Raw genomic sequence first — 22451 nt, 5'->3', positions numbered from 1 at the left:
AGAAAATTATGATGAGGTTGGCAGCCCCTAGCCTATAAAAAATTAAAAAAAAAGGCAACGAGGGAAAGCAAAGATAGTATGGCGGGGTCCCACCCTTTGAATGAAGGGATGAGGATGCCTGAGCAACAGCAGCCACACAGAATTAGCCTGGTGAGGACTGGGGAGGGCAGTCAGACCTGGGATTGTCAAGGCGAGTTCCTTCCCTGACAGGCCCCCTGCGTGCATCACTAGGAACTATCTAGAGCTTGGGCCTGGCCTGGGCCCCGCTGTGCTCAAAAGAAATCCACTGACAGGAGTGGAAGTTCCACCCTGTGAATGGGGAATTTCTCCAGATGATTCATAAGACAGATGAACAAGGTTCCTGCTTTGAGGTTTATGATGGATATTTAGTATTCTATCATTAAATCTCCTATATTACCAATGAAAAAAGGAATATCATGGTGAAAAAGTGGCAAAGGTACAAAATTCTGCTGGCAAGAATTACATTTAACACAGCTAGAAAGAATACTAAGAAAAAAATAAACTTGTAACTGGCATTTTCTTTCATTAGCAGTTGAATTAAATTAGAGGTGAAAGAGCTGTCCTAAACTGGAACTGCAACAGGAAGGTTGAGAGCTAAAGGGACGAAGATGGTCTTCACAGTAGGTTTGTGAAAAAAAAATCCTCCTCTTCCCCCTTACCATAATTTCAAAAAAAGCCCAAACCTGTTTCCATATATAAATTTTTCCATAGTCAATGTATTTCCAGAGCCAAAAGCATCACACCTGTTCGGATGTGCTAATTGCACAGGAGTGTCTTTCATCAGATAGCACAGAGCGCTTTCTAATATTAGATCCCATTGAAACAAGTCTGCTTTTAAGCATTCAATCAATGCATCGTGATACACTGATAAATTAAAAACGGCAAGCTAGATTCCCTGATCTCTATGTGCTGCTCAGCCAATTCAAGGCTCTATATCTTAACTGGAAAGATAAGCATTCCCTAGAGGCTGGCTGACCTGTGATGAATGGTTCAGGAGTCAAATATTGCTGTCGATTCCAGTGTAGATCAAATCAGGGAATCGGGGGGGCTGTAATCAGATCCCTTGATAAGTTTTCTCATTTTCTTGCATCAAACAGTTCTCAATTTCACTGCAGATGGACTAGTTTTAGGTTTCTTCTTTTTCAGTCTTAACATAACCTTAGCTTGTTAAATTCTGACAAAAGCAGACATCTGAAAAAGTAAAAAAAAAAAAAAAATCTGATAAACACTGGAAGTTAGTAACCCCACCTTTAATTTTTTCATTTAAAAATAAGATTCTTGGGTCATAGTTGTATAGTACACCATGCAGTTTAAGTCTCAGACATTTTTGCTGCTGTCCTTGAGCTTGATTATTGTTGCAGGAATCCAGTGTGGATTGAAACATCTGAAGAAGATAGGCTGTTGTGGTCATCAAACTGCACATTCCCCTAGCAGCTCCTGTACACGGGCAAATTCATCTGCTAAGCCCGTTGACTGGCTAAGGCACTTGATAGAAACAGCTTTCACTGCAAAACAAGTGTTTTACATATAGTGGGTGGACAACCACATGAAAACAGCCATCCTGCAGATCAAGAGCAGTGGTCCATGAGACGGAATCTGGGGACAGAGGATGAGAGAAAGGTAACTCTATTTTTGTCATGAAGGATGGTCACTTTTAATAAAGGACCGCTTTTCAATAAAGGACAAGCCTTAGAACCCTGTGTGGAACTGAGAAAATACTGAGAATAAAATCTTTTTCTTTATACTGTGTATTAGTAGTGTCCAATCTCAGAGAACGCTGTAAGAAAGGACACAGCTTTTGCCATTATGATCAGTAAAATGAGCTACCTCAGTAAAAGGAGCTTTTCCTTCAATGGAGCAGTGGGAGAACTCCAGTCACACCGTCATTAAATAGCCTAGAGCAGGAACTAGATTCACCTTTTGCTTTGGTTTTTTTTAAGTACCCTCTTAGATTGGTCTCATTGGGTTCGTAGCCTCTTACAGGTGCTGTATTTTTCCTTTAGATGCTATTCTGAGAAAATAAGGTTGCTAATACTTGCCTTTTTTAATAATCATGGCAAGATTTCAGAAAGCTCAGTGCATGAAGCCTACATTTCTTGCTATTAAGCTGGTACTCAGGTACCATTTTAGGCAATTGGTAAGTAAGGAATGTTACATTAAGAAACAAAAGAAAAAATGTGCCAAATTAATATTCTTTATTCACATGAAAGTTGAGCTAGCACAGTTTAGGTAAGTGTTTAATAATTACCCCAAAAGGCAGGAAGCATGTGTCATTATGCATTGCAAAGAACCCAAAAGGAGGCTGGGCTGACTCTATCCTATATGTTCTTTGATGTAGGCATATAGCTCTACAGGATTCACATACCTTTCCAGCAAGAACCGCTAAAATGCACCTACTTAAAATGTAAGGCTTTACAGCAAAGTATCTGTTACTGCAGCATAAACAAAAATTATTAACCCAAGACAAGGCTTATTATAGGAATCGTAAGCTGGGTAAGGAACTAATTGAACGGAAGAGGGAAATAGATTAGGCTGAAAAGGAATTAATAATGATGTTTTGGAACGGCACCTTATTTAATACTTTCATTAATGACAGTACAGAAAATAAGCATAAACTAATGAAATTTGAACATATTTGAAACTGGGTCAAAGTTGACAGCAATATCAAACAAAGGACTAGCATTTTACACAGGAAGAATTTAGTAAAGTGAAGTCTGAAGCACACCATGAAATAAATAAGTATGAAGTCATGTGTTTCAGAACCAAGGTATTTTGCTGAAAACAAGGTGGTCCTCAGGTTAAAAAAAAAATTACACAGGAGAAAAAGGTTGGTAACAGCTTCTACTTCCTAGAGTCATAAGCAGTAAGAAAATAATAGTAACAGAACTCCCTACTGCGATACTGTTTTCCAAAAAATGCTAACAGATATAACAGAAAGTGAATTTCCACTGCTAAAGTTTCCTCAGTACTAATGCATGTAATTTCTGCAGCTTGTCTAGAACCACGATGTTGAACTGGACAAATGACCCACTGTTATTAGAGAAGACTAAGGACACATCTATGCCAAACAACCTAACCCAGTGAAAAAATCCCAATGATTGTGGAGTAAATTAAAGCTAAAATTACATAGGTTTTTGAAGCCAAGGGCTGTGCCTAGGGTCATGCTCAGACAAGCAGCAATACAGCTACACAGAGCCCAGGACCACGAAGTCTTATGTGAAGTAGATTAGGCAAGATCTGTGCCTATTTGCAACGGCTTAATGAAACTGAAGAACTGCTGGCTGCATGCGGAAAGTTTTGCAGCTGTTTCTGAAAGCTGCCCTTGACCAGCTAATTGTCAAGATGTAAGTACTAAGCCATGCTCTTCTGTCTGAAATGGGCAGCTACCACTATAGGTACTCCTAGCACAGACATGGCAGCACACTGGACAATGCTCTTGGTTCACAAGACACTGGAGCAGATCAGCAAATAATACTACAAGGTAGCGGGCATGTCTCGTGATTTCACATTGCAGTCGTTATCATAAGTATTCTTCGCTACGCATTTATCAAATGAGGTGAAAGATTTTTATCAAAATTAGTCTCTCTGATTTCCTTCTGTAAGTCAGAAGACCTCAAAGCACTTGACAGCAGCAGCACATGTGAGTTTAAATGCAAAGTGAGTTGCAGCTATCATGGGAGTAAACAGCAGGTGCAAGGCAGATTTTTTCTTTCCTTGGCAAGTCTGAAAGTCTGTGTGCTTGGATCCATACCTGAAGACATTTATTTGCTAAGGAAGAAGCTTGCGAGCTTCTCCTGGTTTTTCTTTAGCGCATAATTTGAAGCTGTAATAGATGGAAGACTGCTGGACTTTGTTTCCCAGCCAGACAACAGAGCAAATGGACATTGTCATCAAAAAAGGGACCAAGTCCCTAGAAATAAAGTTAAAACATAGAAGATTACTGCACATAGTTTAAAGCTATTGCTTTCTTCAGTAATATTTATAGTGAATATATATGCGTGAAGGGGAGAGCTATAGGCATGCCACTTACAGCTACAGGCAGTTGTAAATTAACAGTGACTGCCAATGCAAGTTGCTCAAAGGAGTATGTTAGAATGGTGTTATCTTGTTCATATTGCAAGAAAATTTATTAATCAAAGTCAAGCTCAACTTTTTGAAAAAGCTGAACAGATCTCAAAGGGTCTGTCTTAAAATGATGGGAAGTTCTCAGACATACAGTTAGGATAGTGCAGCTGGCTGAATACCAAGATTATTCCATAACAAAAACCAAAGACCAACCCTTCTCCCTCAATAGCACTTCAACAGCACTTTCGATTAGTAAGATGAAACAAATCTGGTTTACAGGTTTCTAAAAGATAACTCAGCTTAAGGAGCATACTATTTATTTATATCTTCAAAACAGAAGGAAAGTGTAAGGATTTAACATTTTTGCAAGACTTAGTCTGCAATCAGAGCAGCAAGTAAAACCTAGAACTCTCATGAGATTTTTGCCACAAAGACCCAAGGAGAAAACACTGACAGACCTTGGCTAAAAGAATCCCAAGAACATCATTATTTGTGTTGCAGAAAGCCAATGGTTTTTTCATCTGCCAGGGCAGTTATAGTAGAGCTGGACTAGAAATTGAGCTGAAATCTATACACCAGGTGCACGAGTAACGCAAAACAATTTCAACACTCTTGAGAACCACTGGAGTAGCAGCCACCAGGAGGACAAAGGTTTATCTTTAAATTTTCTTACCCTTCCTAGCAATATCACCTCAGAGTTCTTCAGAAGAAATCTGCCTATTTCTGATGTTGGTATTACCCTTATTTCTTCCAGGCTCAGGGATATTACATGTGTAACAAGTATTCCATGAAAAGTGAAAACTGAAAAAGCAGTATTACACACTGAGGAAAAACAAGGCAGTAAATTTGGATTCTCTTCCAATCTAATAATATGAGCAAATACTGAAAGACTGAGAAGCAGAAAAAAGAAGCTGTGGTTTACATATTCATTAAGTAATTTGTATAATCAGAAGATTTAAAAGGTCATTACTGGAACACCTGCCTGTTAACAGATGTAGAAGAATGAAGGCCAAAGAACACAGTTTTTATAAAGATGTTGATAGATAAACAGTTGGCAGATCTACAGATACCTGCTGCAGCAGCATTAGTCTTTTTGGTCAGGCTGCTGTTGTGGATAAGGTAAATCTTCAGGAATTCAGGAATCCATACACATACTGACTTTCCTGTTGCAAAGCCTAACAGTTGTTTATTAAGAATTTGACTGCTATTAAATATCAACATTCCAGCTAAATAAGCTTTTATCCAGTAGGGAAGTTTTATGCACTAAGGTCAAGTATGAATTTGATGTAAAGCAGGATGAAGGTAGTTCATTGCACTTGACAGAGCAGATACTAGAAAAAAATCTTTCAAACTCTTGCCACAGAAAGACAAACAGCACAGTAAGTGCCTATTTAGATAGATGGGGGTACAGGACTGTGCACAAATCTTAAGAGCCTGTCTTAATTTGGCTAAATTTGTTATTTCTGTTTCAGTGCCACTCAGTAACATTGGAGACCGCAATAAGCCATTTGCACAGACACATAGTGAGAATCACTTCACTTAATTGTAGATAACTAAGTGTTAGATACCCAGGTCTAAGCTGGTCGCTGTATGCTACTGTTAGTCTGTGGCTGAATCATTTTCTGGGGATTCCTGTTAGTTCTTCTTCTAAACCAGACAAAAATGTAGCATTATGAGCTGTACTGGGTTTGGCTGGGAGAGAGTTACACTTCTTCATAGCAGCTGGTAGGGTGCTATGGTTTGGATCTGTGACCAAAACAGTGTTGATAACACAGGGATGTTTTCATTATTGCTGAGCAGTGCTTACACAGAGCCAAAGCCTTTTCTGCTCCTCACCCCACCCCACCAGCGAGCAGGCTGGGGGGGCACAAGGAGTTGGGAGGGGACACAGATGGGGCAGCTGACCCCCACTGACCCAAGGGATATCCCAGACCATATGACATCATGCTCAGCAATAAAACTGGAGAGGAGGCAGGTGGGGGCCGCTGCTCAGGGACTGGCTGGGCATCGGTCCGTGGGTGCTGAGCAATTGTTTTCATATGCATCACTTGTCTTTCTTGGGTTTTATTTTCCTCTCTCTGTTATTTTTTTTCTCTTTTCCTTATATTACTATTTCTTTCTAATTATTAAACTGCTTTTATTTCAACCAACGAGTTTCTTGCTTTTACCCTCACAATTCTTTCCCCATCCCACCAGGGGCAGGGGAGCGAGTGAGTGGCTGTGTGGTACGTAGTTGCTGGCTGGGGTTAAACCATGCCATGAGCTTAGACATCTAATTTACAGATATCTCAGTTAAGGCAAAATAACATTCTGCAATCGGCATTCTATTACTAGTCTTAGGAAAGCATCTGGTTGCATTAAGAAAATTAAATAAGTGGCTTACATGTCTGCATTACCTGCATCATTAGTATTAATTTATAAAACTAGCTAAATATAAAACAGTTTAACTTACATATTAATCAAGTATATGTTTAATAGCTAGGGCATTTCCCCTCCAGTGCACTTGTCACTGAATCACACGAATATTCAAGTTGGGAGGAAGCTCAGGAGATCATCTGGTCCAACCCCCAGCTTCAAAATTATGACACAATGGTCAGGGCCTCGTCAGTCAAGTTCTGCACATCTCCGAGGATGGATGTTCCACAGCCTTTCTGAGCAACCTGTCCCTGTTCCATTTCCAGTTTCAATTCACTCTCATAATGAAAATTTTTTTTCTTACCTACAACAAGAATTTCTCTTGCTGCAAGTTATTTCTGTTGCCTCATATTCTCTTCACGCGTACCTCTGAAGAAAGTCTTTTCTTAATCCTCGTCCAGGTAAGGTGAAGACAGCAGCAAGACTGCCCTTCTGCACTCGCCTACGTTGGTGTACAGGATTAGTCCATTACTGGTAGAAGAGCACGTGTCTTTGTTGAACATCATGAGATTTGTTGGTCCTGAAGTCCAGCTTGTCCGGATCCCATTGAATGGGACAACCCTACCCCTTGGTGTATCAACCATTGCTCCCAAGTTGGTGTCACCTGCCAACAGACTGAGGTTGCATTTCATCCCATCGCTCAAGCTTTTAATAAAAATGTTAAATAGTATTGGCAACAGTTATCTGCCCTGAGGAATGCCACTTGTAACTGGCTTTCAGTCTGACTGTGTAGCATCATTATCCTTCAAGTCTGATGGTCCAGCTAGTTTCTCACCCACCTTCTAAGTCCCCCCACCCAGTCCACCTCTCTCCAATTTGGCTGTAAGGGTACTTATATAAGCCTGTGTAAAAGTCTTTGCGAAGGACAGGAAAGATGGCATTCTCTGCTCTGTCTTCTTCCACAAACAGGAGGGAAATCAGGTTGGTTAGGCAGAGTTTGCCCCTGGTGGATTCATGATGGCTATTCTCAATCACCATTTTGTCCTTCATGTGTCTTGAAATAAAATTAATTTCCATAACTTCTAGGACTATGCTCTATAGTATTCCCAGGGACTGAGGTTATGTGCGACCTCATTCTCAAAGTACATAAGACACAATTATTTGTTTTATAAAAACAAAGATACTGATTTTACATCCCTGCCTAAATATGACATTTTAATACAGAATAACCTTTTTACAGATGTTTAAAAAATCTTTACTATTACATGATTTCTATACACACTTTTATACATTTTCCCTGCTTTAAATGTACAGAATAACTGAAAACAAACTTTAACTATTAAAAAGTTTATGAGAGAATATTTTTTAAAAACCAGTACATCTTCCTTCCTTTAATTTTCATGACAAAAGCTTCTGCGTGGTCAAGGATTCAAAAATTCATCCAAAATTTTCCGACATGATTCATACAGGATTCTGAAATGGCATAAACCAATGCATAATAGGATTAGATATGCTAAATGCTAAATCAATCCTCGACTATTTGATTCTCACAGAGTACAGCTACCGCATGATTTCTTTGACCAGTTATTCCATATTAGTTTAAGTATTAAATATGCCTTTATAAATTACTTTTGAAATAGCTGGGGTTTTTTCTTTCAACTTTTCCATTTTTCTGCTTATCATTTCTAGCTATAGTGTAATCTACAGCAAGCCAGTTTAAATTACTATGTCAATTCAAGCACATTTGCTAATATTTCATCATCTATTTAAAGAACCCACTTATTTTCTTCACAGCATTCTTACTCTTTTTTTCAAACATAGTCAAATCCTGTACCGATAATTCATAGCAAGGCCACTTTTCATTCTTTTACTTTCTTCCTTTCTCCCTCATTCTTCAGTCTTCATAATTTTTCTCCTCACCTGTGGCAATTTTTTCCCAAGCCTCAGCTTTCTATCTTATCCTAATTAGCAGCTGCCTCCTTCAGCTGCTTATACACTCATCTTAATCCCTTTCTGACTCTCTTTTGTCTCACATTACTCCCTAAACAATCTCAAAGGTCAGCTCTGAAATTTCCATTTGGCAGGTCCTTTTTATTTTCTTGCATTCCCTGACAGAGTCACTCACCTAGCCTTCGTAGTTGCATTCTTGCACAACTTCTTCTAACACCGCTCTAAAATATTCTCAAAAGACAAAAGTGGGCACTTTGGTCTTCTGTCAAAACTTTATTTCACTGTTAACCACTATAAACTTTATCCTTCACGTTACTTTTGTAAAAGAGTCTGTCACCTGTATTTCTCAAGCATTTTTTTCACCGTATTTTTATTATTATAGTCCTAGACTGATGCCCCAGATAAGCAAGGTTAGTCAGTCATTAATCATGATGAGTTAGGGCATTCTTCATGAGACACTAAGACCTGAAATACAAGAGGCAACTCTGCATTTTCATAGCAGTGTATTAGATGTTAGGGCTCCCTGAATTCACACCGCTATGGGTGTGTCACATGCTCCTCTTTATAGTGCTATATCATTTAAGCCATGATGGAACTCAACTGTCAAAATAAGCTAGTATTATAATATACTATAAAATTAATGTAATTAGTTAAGTACTGTGGGTTTAGACACAATGCTACTTTGTATAAATTTTATTTTGTTACAGTTTAAGGCTAATAAAACAATAGATCTGTAATGTGGGACCATGTTACCTGCTGCATATTGGACAACAAGCTGTCACTCACAATAACTGCATGCCTTCCCAAACAGACAAATTTAAATCAGTTTTACCAGGTACCTTTCTAGTCAACTTCTAGATAGGTGGCAGACAAATCATACACAAAGTTATTTTACAAAACAATTCAAGAATCATTACTTATAGATACAATGAGAGTAGAATAAAGAGTTTGGGCAGGTAGCTAAATGATATTACTAAAGAAATATCTTTCAGCACAGCCATTAGCTACATTTAATTCTAATACTCGTATATCAAAATGCTAATTAAAGTAAATACAAAATATTAAGTAAAAGGTATTATTCTATAGCACATTTGTTTTTATAGAGCATGGAACATTCTTCTCTAGCCTCCAAACCACTGCACTGACAGCTTTATTCACATTGTTTTGCTAGGCATAAATAATTGCATTTTATAAACTAAACTAATGTGTGTGCCATTACTCTTGAGGAAATTCTCTCAATGTACAATATGTTGTCCAGAATTTTTAAGTGCACTGAACAGCATTTTTAAAATAATAGACCCATAGGGCAATCTTAAACTGCTAACTCAGCTGAAGAGGGAAGACTAAATTACAGTGAAAAGTTTTGCTTCTAAATTAGTGCAACAATTCCTTGTTTAAGGGCAGCACTTTAATTACTGCACCAGACAGCATTTTTACTTTTTTCTTTCTTTGCTAATATGTAATAGATTACTTCTAAGTCTAAATTTAAGATGCTGGCACAGAATGCCAAGTCTCTAGGGAAATTAAAGAATGTCACTATTTCCTGGTATACCTGGGCATTAAATAAAATAACTCCTCAAGGAGTTATTATGAGGTAATGCATTCAGAAGCAAAAAGTAATAATACTATTAAGTATGAGTTAAAAAACACAGTCATATATTTTAGCATGCATCAGCGCAGCACTGTGTCTTGTAAGATTGTGCTTAAAGTAATGATCAGAGATCTAGCTTGCAGCATACCATAACTAAAATTTTGGGGTTTGGTAAGCGGAGTAGGATGATAAAATGGTTTACAAAAAACAGGGCACATTTCAGACTGTATATAATCACAGTTTAGTTATACATTAGCACACTAGTACCAGAGCACAACAAATGGCGTATCAGAAGACACTAGAGGCCCAGCCTGGTCCAACATTCTGTCTGTCTGAGACAAAGTGCAAACACGCTGTAAATTAGTCAGGCAAAACCTAGTCGTTGAAGAACTTCTTCCTAACCTTTTTTCAGCATGAATTCTTTCACCCTTCAGGGGAGAGAGAAAAAAACCCCAACATACCCGTACAAATACGAATCGTCCCAAATTCTGCAAAGCTGTGTGATAGCTTCTGAATTTTGTTATCATATTGCAATTCTGATTCTTGTTAAAAATACTTCCCATCATTATGTTCATATTCCTAATCTTTTAATTTTATCTGCAACTATCTCTTAGTTTTGTATTATACAAAGGTAGCCATTCATATATCACAAAATTAAAACACTATGTATCATCTAACGCTCTTCATCTGCTCCCACTTCTAGGTTGATTTTTCCCTGTTCACGGGGCAGAGATCATCATATAGATTCATAAAGCAATTACCTGTGTTCTTACTGAAATTTATAGTCAGTAGTGCACTCAAGTGGCAGCAATTATTCATTTTAATGTGCCTATTTATTTAATCATGTTAAGATTTGCTTTAATTTCTCAGCCTTTCCTACTGTCCTGATTAAAAGAAGTGCCAACGGAATCATGATACTCTGCTGCTCACCTTTCTTTTCCAGATCATTATTATTATTTTTTTAAATATTCTAGTAGAAACTTGGCAACCCAATGTTAAATGATTTAATGGAAAAAAACTGGGTTTTGTTTATTTTTGTTTGATTTTGTTTTAAGCTAGGTCCCAACCAAAAGAAATTTGTTCACAGCTGAGCAACTAATTAAATCTACTCAGAAACCAGAGTCACTCTGAGTTTTAGAAGTTCAATTATGTAGTGACTTTTTTTAAAAAACAAGATTTTTTTGGTTCTTTATCAATTTTATGTTACATGAGAACAATGTCCTCTGTGGAAACCACTCAAAGTCTTGACAGCAAAATTTCTGTTTTCTATTTACTTATGCCAGAGAGGAAATGGAAGTGAAGGGTGCACTGGTTTTGATTTTTTTTCCCCCTTCTTTTTTTAAAAAAAATAAATTTAATTTTTGATAGTACATAACTGAAGTGGCTTATATATATCATAAAACTTTCTGGTCTAGTTCTTAAGATTATGTATCTCTTTCTTTAAAGACAGTTATATAATGCCTTTTTGGGTCTGATATAATAGCAGATTTAAATGAATGTATGCATATTTTGTTAGCAGCAACACAGCCACTCTACTGTATTGTCCTGAATATCAGGTGCGTTTTTTTTTCCTGGAAAAATCCAATTTACCTTTTGCACTTCTGAACCAATTCCAAACGGATATTTACTGTGCAGTCCGCTAAAAGTTCTACCACTGCTAGAACACTTAGTGTAGCTGTTGAGCTTCTTGATACAACCCAAGTGCAAACTCTAAGGATCTGAAGTATAATCGGAAAGCGATATAGCCCATGTGGCCTCATTGATAAACTATCTTATTTTTCATACAGTAGCGTCTCATAATTTAGTTTTGGCTTTAAATCAGTGACACCAATTCAGTCATAGCACAGCCGCCAAAGGTCTATGTCTAGTCACTACAAGGCCAGGGAACAACATGCCTCAGGCTAGTGATCCACTAGAAGAGCGTGCTGTGGAAATGTGCTTAGGTCTGAAGGGCCACGCAAGAAACTGTTGAGTAAAATGAAGTGGGTTTGTTTTGTTTTGTTTTTTAATTTAAGTTTGTCTACTTTACATCCATTGTTTGACTGAATAGTAAGGATCATCAATTTGAAGAATTAAAGATTGAAAGAGCCTCTGCATGTTCAGGCCACTGTGGTGCATTACTAACTTTCTCAGTATTTTTGGATGCATGTCCATAACCATAGTCTGTTTTCTTCATATTCTATGTTTGTGCTTGCTTTTTAATGTCTACTTTGCATGTTTTCAAATTCCATGCACAGTTCAATAACTAGGCAGAAATCAAATGTTAATAAATTTTTAGACTTAATCAAGTTTGAGACACTTAGGGCTAAAGCATTCATCATGATTGTCTATCTTAGGCAGGTCTGAAATAAATGATTGCAAATACAATGTAGCCAATCACTTTCAAGAAACTTATCCCAAAAGCTCTAGAAGTCAACCAGATATGACACCAAAATCCCAACAAATGGCAAAATAAAATCACCTGTGAAAAGGTCTTAGAGTCATAGTTATGTTCAGTTGAATGTTTACCATCTACATAGGTATGGATTCATATGCCTAATAACCAAAATGTGGGAGAAGAATCTTCTAGTAAAAAGAAATAGTAAATAGACTACTTGCTTTGTTCTACACCTGCTGTTAACAGAACTGAATTTCAGAACTGAATTCTGCAATATACAGGATCAAGTCATAACACATTCAAATTAAACACAAAAAACCAAACTAAATATGTGAAGACTGCGCTCACAGCAAATGTATGGGCAGGAAATTTAATACTGTGCTGGGCTCAATACCTCACAATTTTTTTACCCGCTATTTTAAACCTTGCAATCATTCAGAACGCTCTAACTGTATGATGTAAGTACAAACCACAGCCAATTATTGCAGAGACGGCATAGGAGAGGTTAGTGTTCATTTCCCACACCACATTTACCTTTCAGTGCTGCTAGATTCTTCTGTGGCAGCATCCTTGCATGTTAACAGTTTCCTTTGAATGGCAGGTGCAATATCCTTTAGAAGTGAAGTTTTGTGCTTACCTGTTTGAAGTAAAATTTTGTTGAAAAGTTGGACAAAAATAATGATTTATCAACCCCTCCCCTGCATATTTTCATAGAATATTTTTTAACATAAAAGATAGATTGTTTAATGAAAGATTAGATATTAAATTAGAGTTGCACTGTCATGGATTAATTACTGTGTATTTCAGCAAATCAGAATATAGAGATGAACTCTGCGAGTTAGCAGACAGTAGTATTTTAAACTCATGACACAAAGATTGAAAGGCCAAAGCTTAACAACACAATTTACAAGTGATATAACCTTAAATCCTGTAGAAAAATGGTAACTTAACAGGATGAGGAAAAGTGCCTGTCAAATTGTATAAGAACTTAGCTTCAAAATGTATCACAAAAAAAGAAAGAAAAAAAATGGACAAAAATGTTTTGACTGACCTTTAATTACAATCACAATGCAAACAGTAGCTGTTAGACTAAAAACCCCTTCAATTTCTTCAGAGAGAATGCATTCCATTAATTCATTTAAAAATGACCTAAGGAAAAAAGGAAAGCAAAAATACGTTCTAAATCATGTTTCTTTCAAAATAGAACTGAACAGAACAAGTTTGTGATTATGCTACCCTACCACCGTAGCTTCAAAGATACCATGCAGGACAAAGCAGTGGTTACTGGGTAATTGAAGACTACGTGCTGCCTCTGGAACTGAGAATATCTGAGTTAGCAGAATGGTAAATTTCTTGGGAAGAAAATAAAATGTTTGTACACAGAATAAGCAGCTGTTAAGAGAAATGAAGAGCTTGTGGACTATTTAGGAAAGTCAATCCATGAAAAAACTCCTGGTTCTACTGGAATTTAGCTTGCGTAATTTGTATTGAAATTTCCAACTTCAATTTCTACTGAAGTTTAAAAAAAATACATTATATGACTCCAATGGTTTGTTAGTAACTACTCATGCCCTTAAAACTATTACTACTAGTAGCCTGATTAGAAACTGGAGTTTAATTAACACTTTGGTCTAAAATGCATATCTCATAAAAATTAAAATAGATGGGTTTCCAATTACAAAACAGTGAAGAATGTTTGTAACTAAATATAGCCCCAAAACACTTCCAAACTACATTTAAATATTGAAAATATGGACGGACTAACAGAACCAAAACAACTGTTCATTGTAAAGTCTGAGATAAATACTAACTCAATGTGTATCTTAAGAGACTCACTTTTAGCAACAGATGATAGTATTACCAGCAAACTTTGGAGGTGTTTTGGGACATGATATCAAGTTAAGAAAAATGAAACAAGGGAGTCACAGAGGAGGTCTAGCCACCAAACTAATCTGCAATATGGAATAAGGCAATACTACAGAATGAAACCACTAATTGGTCATTACAGTGCTTATGGTAAAAATAAATTTAACTCAGAAGCAATTCTCAAAAACAGAGAAAAATAAAAGAACAAGAGGGATAAAGCAGGAGATGGACAAGATCTGTAATCCTTATACTCCTCAGAACATAAAACTAAATACTCTGTGAAGAATTAAAGGGGAAACTGAGAGCAGTAGAAGTTACAATACCTTTCCCTAAAATATTTCAAAATACCTTTGGTAATAATTATTATTTGTTACCAAAACTGAACACCATAAATACCCAGTTCCAACTTTAGTTGTTCTTCAGGCTTTTATTGTGCTAAGATATCAAAATGAAATATGCAGTCAAGAAAAGAAGCAACCTCCACTAGTGATTCAGTAAATAAGCTTTGTAGAAGCTCAAATACTGCCTCAAGGAGCTGAGAAAGATGAAAGCTCTTTAGGTTCTGAAATAAGTATTATGAAGTCGCTCGTGCATTGCATTAGTTTTATTATATCATTGTGGACTAATCTGACCAAGTATTGATTCCATTTCATATTGCTCTTAAATTGCTAACTGACAGTATTCCGATCAGAGTTTTGACTTTATTGTTATCACTGTTTAGGTCAAGAGTGTTTAGGCACACTCTTTAGTTCCATGAAGGAACACTGTAATTTTATTAACTTGTAATAAGACTCTCTGCAGACTCAATGCAGCTGCCTTTCCCCACTTCCCTCTCAACAAGGGTCACATGAGCCTGCAGGCAAAGATAAAATAGAACAGAACAATAAGCTATTTACAAACATCTACCTAAAAGAGATAAGTGATTGGTTCTTATACAGATAGTTCCCTATTAAAGAAAAGGATACTCACACAATTGGTCAGATATTGCCAGGCCACTCGGTATTGCCACTGGTATGGGGACTGAAATTTAGTGCCAGAGATTGACTAATTAGTAACTGAAAACATAACAGATGCTGCAGAACCTGGTGCAAGATGATTGTGTGTTCACAGAACAGAAGCTCGCATCAGATTCTGTAATGTCAAAGGCTTTCGCATTGGCATGGAAAGATGACAAATTCTGAGATATTGAATGATTTACTACTGGACTCTGATTATGGCCTATCAATACAGATTAATAACAGAACACAGCCTTAAAAGTAGTCTCAGTCCTGGGGCAATAGTGGAACCAGATGTAAATTATCTCCTGACTTAGATCTTCTTTGCACCAAAATGATAAATAGTAGAAGATAGATATACGTTTGTCAAAGTATTCATAGAAACAATCTGGTTCAAACTAGCAGTTTTCTCCGTCAAGAATGGAAAAGATTCTCCTTGACCACTACAAGAAAAAGTTTCAGAGGAATTAATAGAATTTCTGTGTCTCTTTTGAAAAGACGTGTGTCTGTGTCTCTTTTCAATATAGGTATGTAAAGAGAACAAGATTTGGATTAGGAAACCTATTGCTGGACTCTCTGGAGTTCTTTGTTTTGCAAGTTCAAGTAGAACTAGGGAAGGATTGAGAAGAAAAAAATCTCATGACAGCAGAGACAGGGATATTCAATGCTTGTCAGATGAGGAAGTTAAGAGTTAGTTGTGATAACTCATGGAGAACGACAGGACTTCTAAGGAATACACATTAGCCCCTCGATCATTCAAAATAACTGTGGTGTGGATAGTCATGTAAATAAAAATTGAATATGAACAAACTAAGCAAAGGAAGATAATGAAATTCACTGGTGACAATTTTAGAAGATATTCAGGGTACGCACTAAATATAGCAAATAAAAAAAAAGCTGTTTAAGTCTGAAAAAAAAAGACCTAACCCTACTTTTGGGGGCTTTTTAGGACTCAGATACTTTAAAACTATTTTGAATTTTATAATTTTAATGCAGCTATACTACATGTCACCTCAATGCAGATGTTCAAATTAAAGGATTAAAGCTATTTCTGGTAAACATTTTACCTCATCCAAATACCTCTATATTGAGGGGACCAATGTTTTTAAGTATCTTCTGAAGGAAGTAAGCCAAGGTGTATGATTAAAGAACTCATTTAGATGAACAGCCTTGTAAATAAGAAGCACTCTTAGAAGCAGTTAAAAAAATGGAATCAACCCCCGCCAATCAATACCTACAAGCAATATATCAAGAGAAAGGGATTATGAAGTAGTGCAGGTAAATTTAGTAAGCATCTAGTTCCTCAAAATTTAGAAATTCAAAATTTATTGACAATGTATAAGCTGTTCTACCTTAGCAACAACCTTGGACAAATTAATGTAGATACATTTACCTGACAACATTAACTGACTTCATAATTGTGGCCATTAAACTGCTTGAAAGAGGAGGAAGGTCTGAAATAGTCTTTGGTACAGTTAAGTCTTTTTCACTGGAAGCCTAAAACAGAAAAAACTCAACAACTGTTGTAAATCACAAAATATATGTATACAGAAAACATCAAAGCAAACCTGTATTTCAATAATTTCGCTAACCAAGACCTATCGTTAAAGAATTACAAGAAACATTCACATGTGTTCTTTGAACAGCCTTAATCCAATTGTCCAAATAAACAAACCAAATTTAAATTAGAAAGGCTAAAACTAAAACAAATAAACAGTATTTGTACCAAGGCAAATATTCTCCACAATTGTTCTGAATAGAAGTTTCATTTAACTACATTGTTGGTCATTATTTATAAAGGGACAGCCTACTAAACACAAATGAGTAACATTTGTGTCTCCAAGTTTAAGTGTGCATACCTAATTTCTAAAGATAACTTAGGTTATTGGCTGATTTCCTGTATCAGCTCTTTTTGGTATCAAGTTCTGAATAGCATGGCAAGTATTTAGTTAGAACTGAATTTTGATTTACTAGTACAATAACCTGGGGGCAGGGAAAACCCTAGCTCAGATGACTTACTGCAATGAACATTCATAATCTATGAGTATGAATCTGCAGTATCATTCAAGTCCATAAACTTTTACTCTGCAGCATCTGTAAAGAGCATGCTCTCATCCCACAGCCCCTCAGCTGATACATTAACATTTGCAGGTGAATCTCTGGTATTGTTTCAGTTCCCTCTGTAACACAGAATCTTAGAAGCAGCTCTGCTGTACTCGGTACTTTCTGGCAACTGTTTATTGCTCTGTTTCTGACATATTTAGCAACTACAGTAAGAGTACAGCCTCTGTTAAAGAACCTCTGCTCATCCTCATTAGTTCTCAAAGCTTCCAATCTTACTAGCCATACTAGCATCTAACGCTACATGCATTAGGAACATGCATTGGGAACGTTACCCTTCTTCTTCAAGGACAGTAATGGTTCCTTGGACTTTTAGCACATAAAATAACCTGTCTATATATTCTCTTCAGTATTAGAGCTTCTTTCTTTACTTTCCAAAGAAACTCAGAACTGATATTTGGAAATCCTCTAGTCAAAAAACAGAGGAACCAAAAAAAAGATGCAGTATATGAAACGGATCTGTATTGAAGCAGAGAATGCATAAGCGATCAGTGCCAAGCGAGACATCAACCTGCTTTGGAACAGAATTACAGAACCTTAAGGGACAGTTCCAAGAATAGGGAACTGGAATCTTTCAGTGATCAGAGGTTCACTTCTTAAGTTCCCTAATATTGTGTGAGACGAAGTGAGGTAGGTTTAGAACAACATTTTCCTCCTCCTTTCCCTGAGCTTTTATTGCTGAGCACAGCGTCATATGGTATGGAACATGCTTTCGGTCTGTTTGGGTCAACTGCCTCAGCTGTGTCCCCTCTCAACCTCTTGCCCACCCGCAGCCTGCTTACTTTTTTTTAGGGCAGGGGGTGAAGGGAAGAGAGAAAGCCTTGACACTCTGCAAGCACTGTTCAGCAACAGCCAAAACTAACTGGTGTGTCCTTAACCCTGTTTTAGCCACAAATGCAAACCACAGCACCATAGGGACTGCTGTGAAGAAAGTTAACTCCTTCCCGGCCAGAGCCAGTACAAAAACACATAGAGAGAATATCTCAAAAACCATGTTGTTCATCTCCAACACTGCCTAATTTCTAAATTCTTCTGTCAGAGGCAGATAGTGAACTAAGTATCAGGACAACTCGTTTCTTACATGGCTGTAGGCATAAATCTGAGAGATGCACCATAATATGAAATTAGGGCAAATAAAATTGCCTGTTTGTTCCATGCCAACAGACAGAAAATCTTCACCCACAGTACATAGATCACACTTTCTGAACATAGCTCTGTTGTTCCAACATAACGTTTAAAAAGCAGTAAGTGTAAAAAAAAAAAAAAAAGCCAGCATTAACTTTACCTTCTGTAGCACACAAATTATCTCTGCTACTATTGCACCAATGAGAGTAGAGAGTACACCTTGGTGAACTGCTGGGCAAGATGAATGCCAGCACTGGACTGCATGTATGAATTCTCCAAGAGGCATTTGAATAGAGTGAATCAACTAAAACCAAAGAAAAACAGATCAGTTTTTTCAGATTGCTTGAGTATAATTGAAATATTTCAGCAAGCTTCTCTGTGAAGAAGTGCAGATCACATCTTGAAAGCTATTGGGGTATTCTAGTCACCTGGGATTAGAGGGGGAATCAGCAACATGTTTTGGAAGTCTACTCATAAATTTGAAGGAAACAAACAAAACAACAGTTGTAACAAAAAAGAATTGAATGTTTTTCAGAAATCCTGAAAAGCAGACCATCAAATTTTCCAGAGTGATCCACCCATCTCAATACTGTCTAGTCTCTGCTATACAAGAAGCTAACTTTTCCATGAAGACAGGAGGTTTTGAAGAACTTCAGCACATCATACATATTTTGAAGCTGATATAATTCAGGCAGAAAGAAATAAATAAAATAACAACAATTCCTCCTCCCTCTCAAGGTCATAATATATATATATATATAATCGAATTCTTTGCTCTGGATTGAGAAAGTTCATTTAATTGTGGATAAGGTTAATAACCTATGAGTACTAGTGTAGTTCAGGATTGCTGGTAATAGAATGCATTGTTCTCCAATTTACTAGTTTTTCTGTCATGACAAGACCAACGATGTGTAAAAAAAAAAAATGTAACGAGGAAACTTAGAAAATTTAACTGAAAATTTAATCAGATGTCGACTCAAATAACAACCTCAAAGTGTCTAAGTAGAACACATTTGCGTAAAAAGTACGGATTCATCTACACATTAGGTAGCAATTTCAAGTGTAATATGATACCTGAATCCCTTCTTCCTGCTCTTTCTTCAGTCTACATGCCACACATTCTAAAACTTTCTGGAAGACTGTCTGTACAGCATGGAAAAGATTTGCCACTTCATCTGTCTCAGTATTCTGAGTTAAAGAAGCTTCAATAATTTCTTTTAGAGCATACAGTAACAGTGGAGCACAAAAGCCGCCTCTCTCTAGAGAAAGAGATAAATACCATGATATAAAAATTGTAATGAGATTTTCTTCAGGTACAAGCTTAGAATTAAACTCAGTTATATACCATAAGTAGCTATAGTTTACAAGTGTAGACAAAATATTTAGTTTCTGAGCATCCTTAGCTGAAATTTTCATACAGTTCAATCAATATTTTAAGTCCATCGTTCCTTTCAATCCTTGAAGTATAGGGATTAAAATTGCAGATTTCTTCAGGAATTGAGCTCTAGTTCTGTCTGTACTGTAAACTTCCCAAATGTGAGCCAAATTTAAATAGTGCTACAATGTGGTCTCCTAAGCCATACTGATACATATATATATGAATACATACATATATATATATATATATATAAACCCCCCTGAATTATATAGTAATAATTGGAATCTAAGAGCAAGGAAGAAACATCAGTTATCAATGCTGACATGGTTCAGGGTTGGTTCTCTTCTTGTTTTCAGTTTTCTGAAGAGCTGCCATGACTTTTGACCGTATTATTTGTACTAGCTAGTATAAGCTGTAAACACCTCTTTTTGAGAAACAGACTCCAAAATGCTAAAAGCAACAGTTCTGCTAATATAAGAAAAGTCAGCTAAGTATATATGGAGATGTTGTTGTTAGTACAAAATATCGTACCTGTTTGTATAACTGAAAGAGCAATATCTAAAAGGTGTGCTTGAAATGTGATATTTCCAAGGCTAACCATTATGACATCCTTACATATTGTCAGGTAAGCCTAGAAAAGAGATGCAAAAGTATATGAGAAACAAAATTTATATAAAGTAACTGTTCTGTAAAACCTAAAAATAATAAAACCATGCAATCTTAGCCAAGTTGCTCTGAAAACTGGTGCATCTACTTGGAGTTACTCAGTTTGCAACCTTTGAAAAGCAGGAGTTCCATACAGTTCTCCAAATGCTTCCATTGCCCTTGCCTCCAGTCAACACAGTTGCTCAAAAGGCAGTAAATCCTCTATCTTTTTTAGTCAGGCTTAGAGCAGAGGCATTGATACTTGACATTTACAGAGGCAGAATATGACATCTCTACCTATCTTGAATAGCAAAATTAAAAGCAGCATAGAAAAAGAGCTTTTCCCTACAGAGACACACACATGTTACATACTAAACAGATTGTAATACTAATGTGTAGACAGAGTAGTGTGGAGAATTTTTAACCAGTCTATGTATACATGAGCTGGGTTGTTCAAGGACACTGACTGTGACTAAAGTTAGTCCAAATCTTTCCCTTGACCAAAATCTGAAAGGACCCATAGCTCAGTGCTAAAATCCCCCTTGGGTTAAGTGATATGTCAGGGGAATGTAACAGAAAACAATTCAAAACTAGCTAAAAACCTCACACATTATGTAATCAAACGCTTTCTGTGAAGGGCAAATAAAGCTAAGGGGTAACAGACACTGTCAGTGATGACACTAGGGTTTGTATCAGAGGGCCTATCAGCCCCATTCAACAAATAAGTGGCCTAAAGAGAACGGCCCCCCAGTGAATCCATGTCCATAACAGTAAGTGAAAATTGAGTAACAGAGCAAGCAGAGAAGGAAGGGCGAAATGGGAAAGAATGTGATATGTCATGGTGAAAGTGATAGAGAAATGTAAGTGGAAAAAGAAGAGACACCCCAGTCCCCTCTCATATACAACAGTATTAAAGAAGCAGCTGTAATTATTGTATATTATATGGATATTTTGAGACAAACTAGGTCTGCTTTTTATGCCAGCATTGTTACCAAATATAGACTCCAAACAATTAAAAAGCACCATCAATACCTCATTCCAATCAAAAAGAGTATACATGGTGAGAAGCAGATAGGAGCTGCTTAACAAGCATGTGGCTTATTACAGGAGATGCAAGAGGCCTGGATTCTCTTCTTGACTTCCAGACAAGTCACATCAGTCTTTACACCTCAGTTTCTTCTCTGGAAATAATGATGCAAATGGACTTTAGGATCTACTAGTAAAAATCATTGTGTTTCATTATTGGCTAGTCAAGTAATATGTCAGATGGGTTTACAGTGACAACTGCCTATCTTATTGCTTATCAATAAAGTTTTGTTTTCATTTTGTATTCAAACCTAGGAAATTGATCATAAACATTCTGGTAATGCTGGCAAAGATTCCCTATTTTGTGTCTTGTGTTTCTATAAGGTTAAGTTCTGTGCCTCCAAACTTTTGAAAAATAGCCACAAAAGAGTTATGATATGGATACTAAATTTTTCATTCGGAGACAAGACACAGTAGCATATAAAACACACAAGAAACCTGTACCAGGAACAACTACAACACTTGTTTGAGTTTACTATCTCTTTATATATTTCAAAAAGCCATTTGGCTGCAGCAGTGGGATCTAGTACAAGACTGATCTCCTCTTTATTAAATTTCCAGGTAACTCACACCATACCTCTCTGCTGACTTCCAAAGATACGTTCTGTGGGACCTAGCGCTAGAATGAAGCATACTGAATTCCTCAGAACATAATATTGTTTCTTTTGGGAAAGCAGGAAGGAAAGAAAGAAAGGAAGGAAGCAAGCAAGCAAGCAAACATGATTAGATCTAAATCCTCTCTCATAATCACACCACCTTCCTGGTCCTCTAAGTCATCCTCTATTGTGCTATTCAACACAATATATGCAGCTGCAGTGATTCTGTCATTTCCAGGACCTTCTACGCTACAGAAGAACAGGCTATTAAGTGCTAGCA

At 36.8% G+C, this 22451-nt stretch overlaps 1 protein-coding gene across 1 annotated transcript in view; it reads right to left on the bottom strand.

Moving 5' to 3' along the window:
- Nucleotides 1–1256: 1256 nt before the first annotated feature.
- The window catches only part of NCAPG2 (non-SMC condensin II complex subunit G2), a 56989-nt gene continuing 35794 nt past the window's right edge, over nucleotides 1257–22451 (bottom strand). Inside the window, exons 22-28 of the mRNA XM_052806676.1 lie at nucleotides 20376–20475; nucleotides 19541–19725; nucleotides 18627–18770; nucleotides 16614–16717; nucleotides 13411–13508; nucleotides 12894–12996; nucleotides 1257–7914 (exon numbers count right to left, since the gene is read on the bottom strand). Of these exons, the coding sequence (XP_052662636.1) occupies nucleotides 7863–7914; nucleotides 12894–12996; nucleotides 13411–13508; nucleotides 16614–16717; nucleotides 18627–18770; nucleotides 19541–19725; nucleotides 20376–20475 (786 nt within the window). The 3' untranslated portion in view covers nucleotides 1257–7862. The remainder of the gene's footprint in view (nucleotides 7915–12893; nucleotides 12997–13410; nucleotides 13509–16613; nucleotides 16718–18626; nucleotides 18771–19540; nucleotides 19726–20375; nucleotides 20476–22451) is intronic.

The sequence above is a fragment of the Harpia harpyja genome, chromosome 1, assembly GCF_026419915.1.
Source record: "Harpia harpyja isolate bHarHar1 chromosome 1, bHarHar1 primary haplotype, whole genome shotgun sequence".
In the NCBI taxonomy this organism is placed as follows: Eukaryota; Metazoa; Chordata; class Aves; order Accipitriformes; family Accipitridae; genus Harpia; species Harpia harpyja.
Note: the sequence above shows the minus strand (reverse complement) of the source record. Positions and strands in the feature narration are given on the sequence as shown.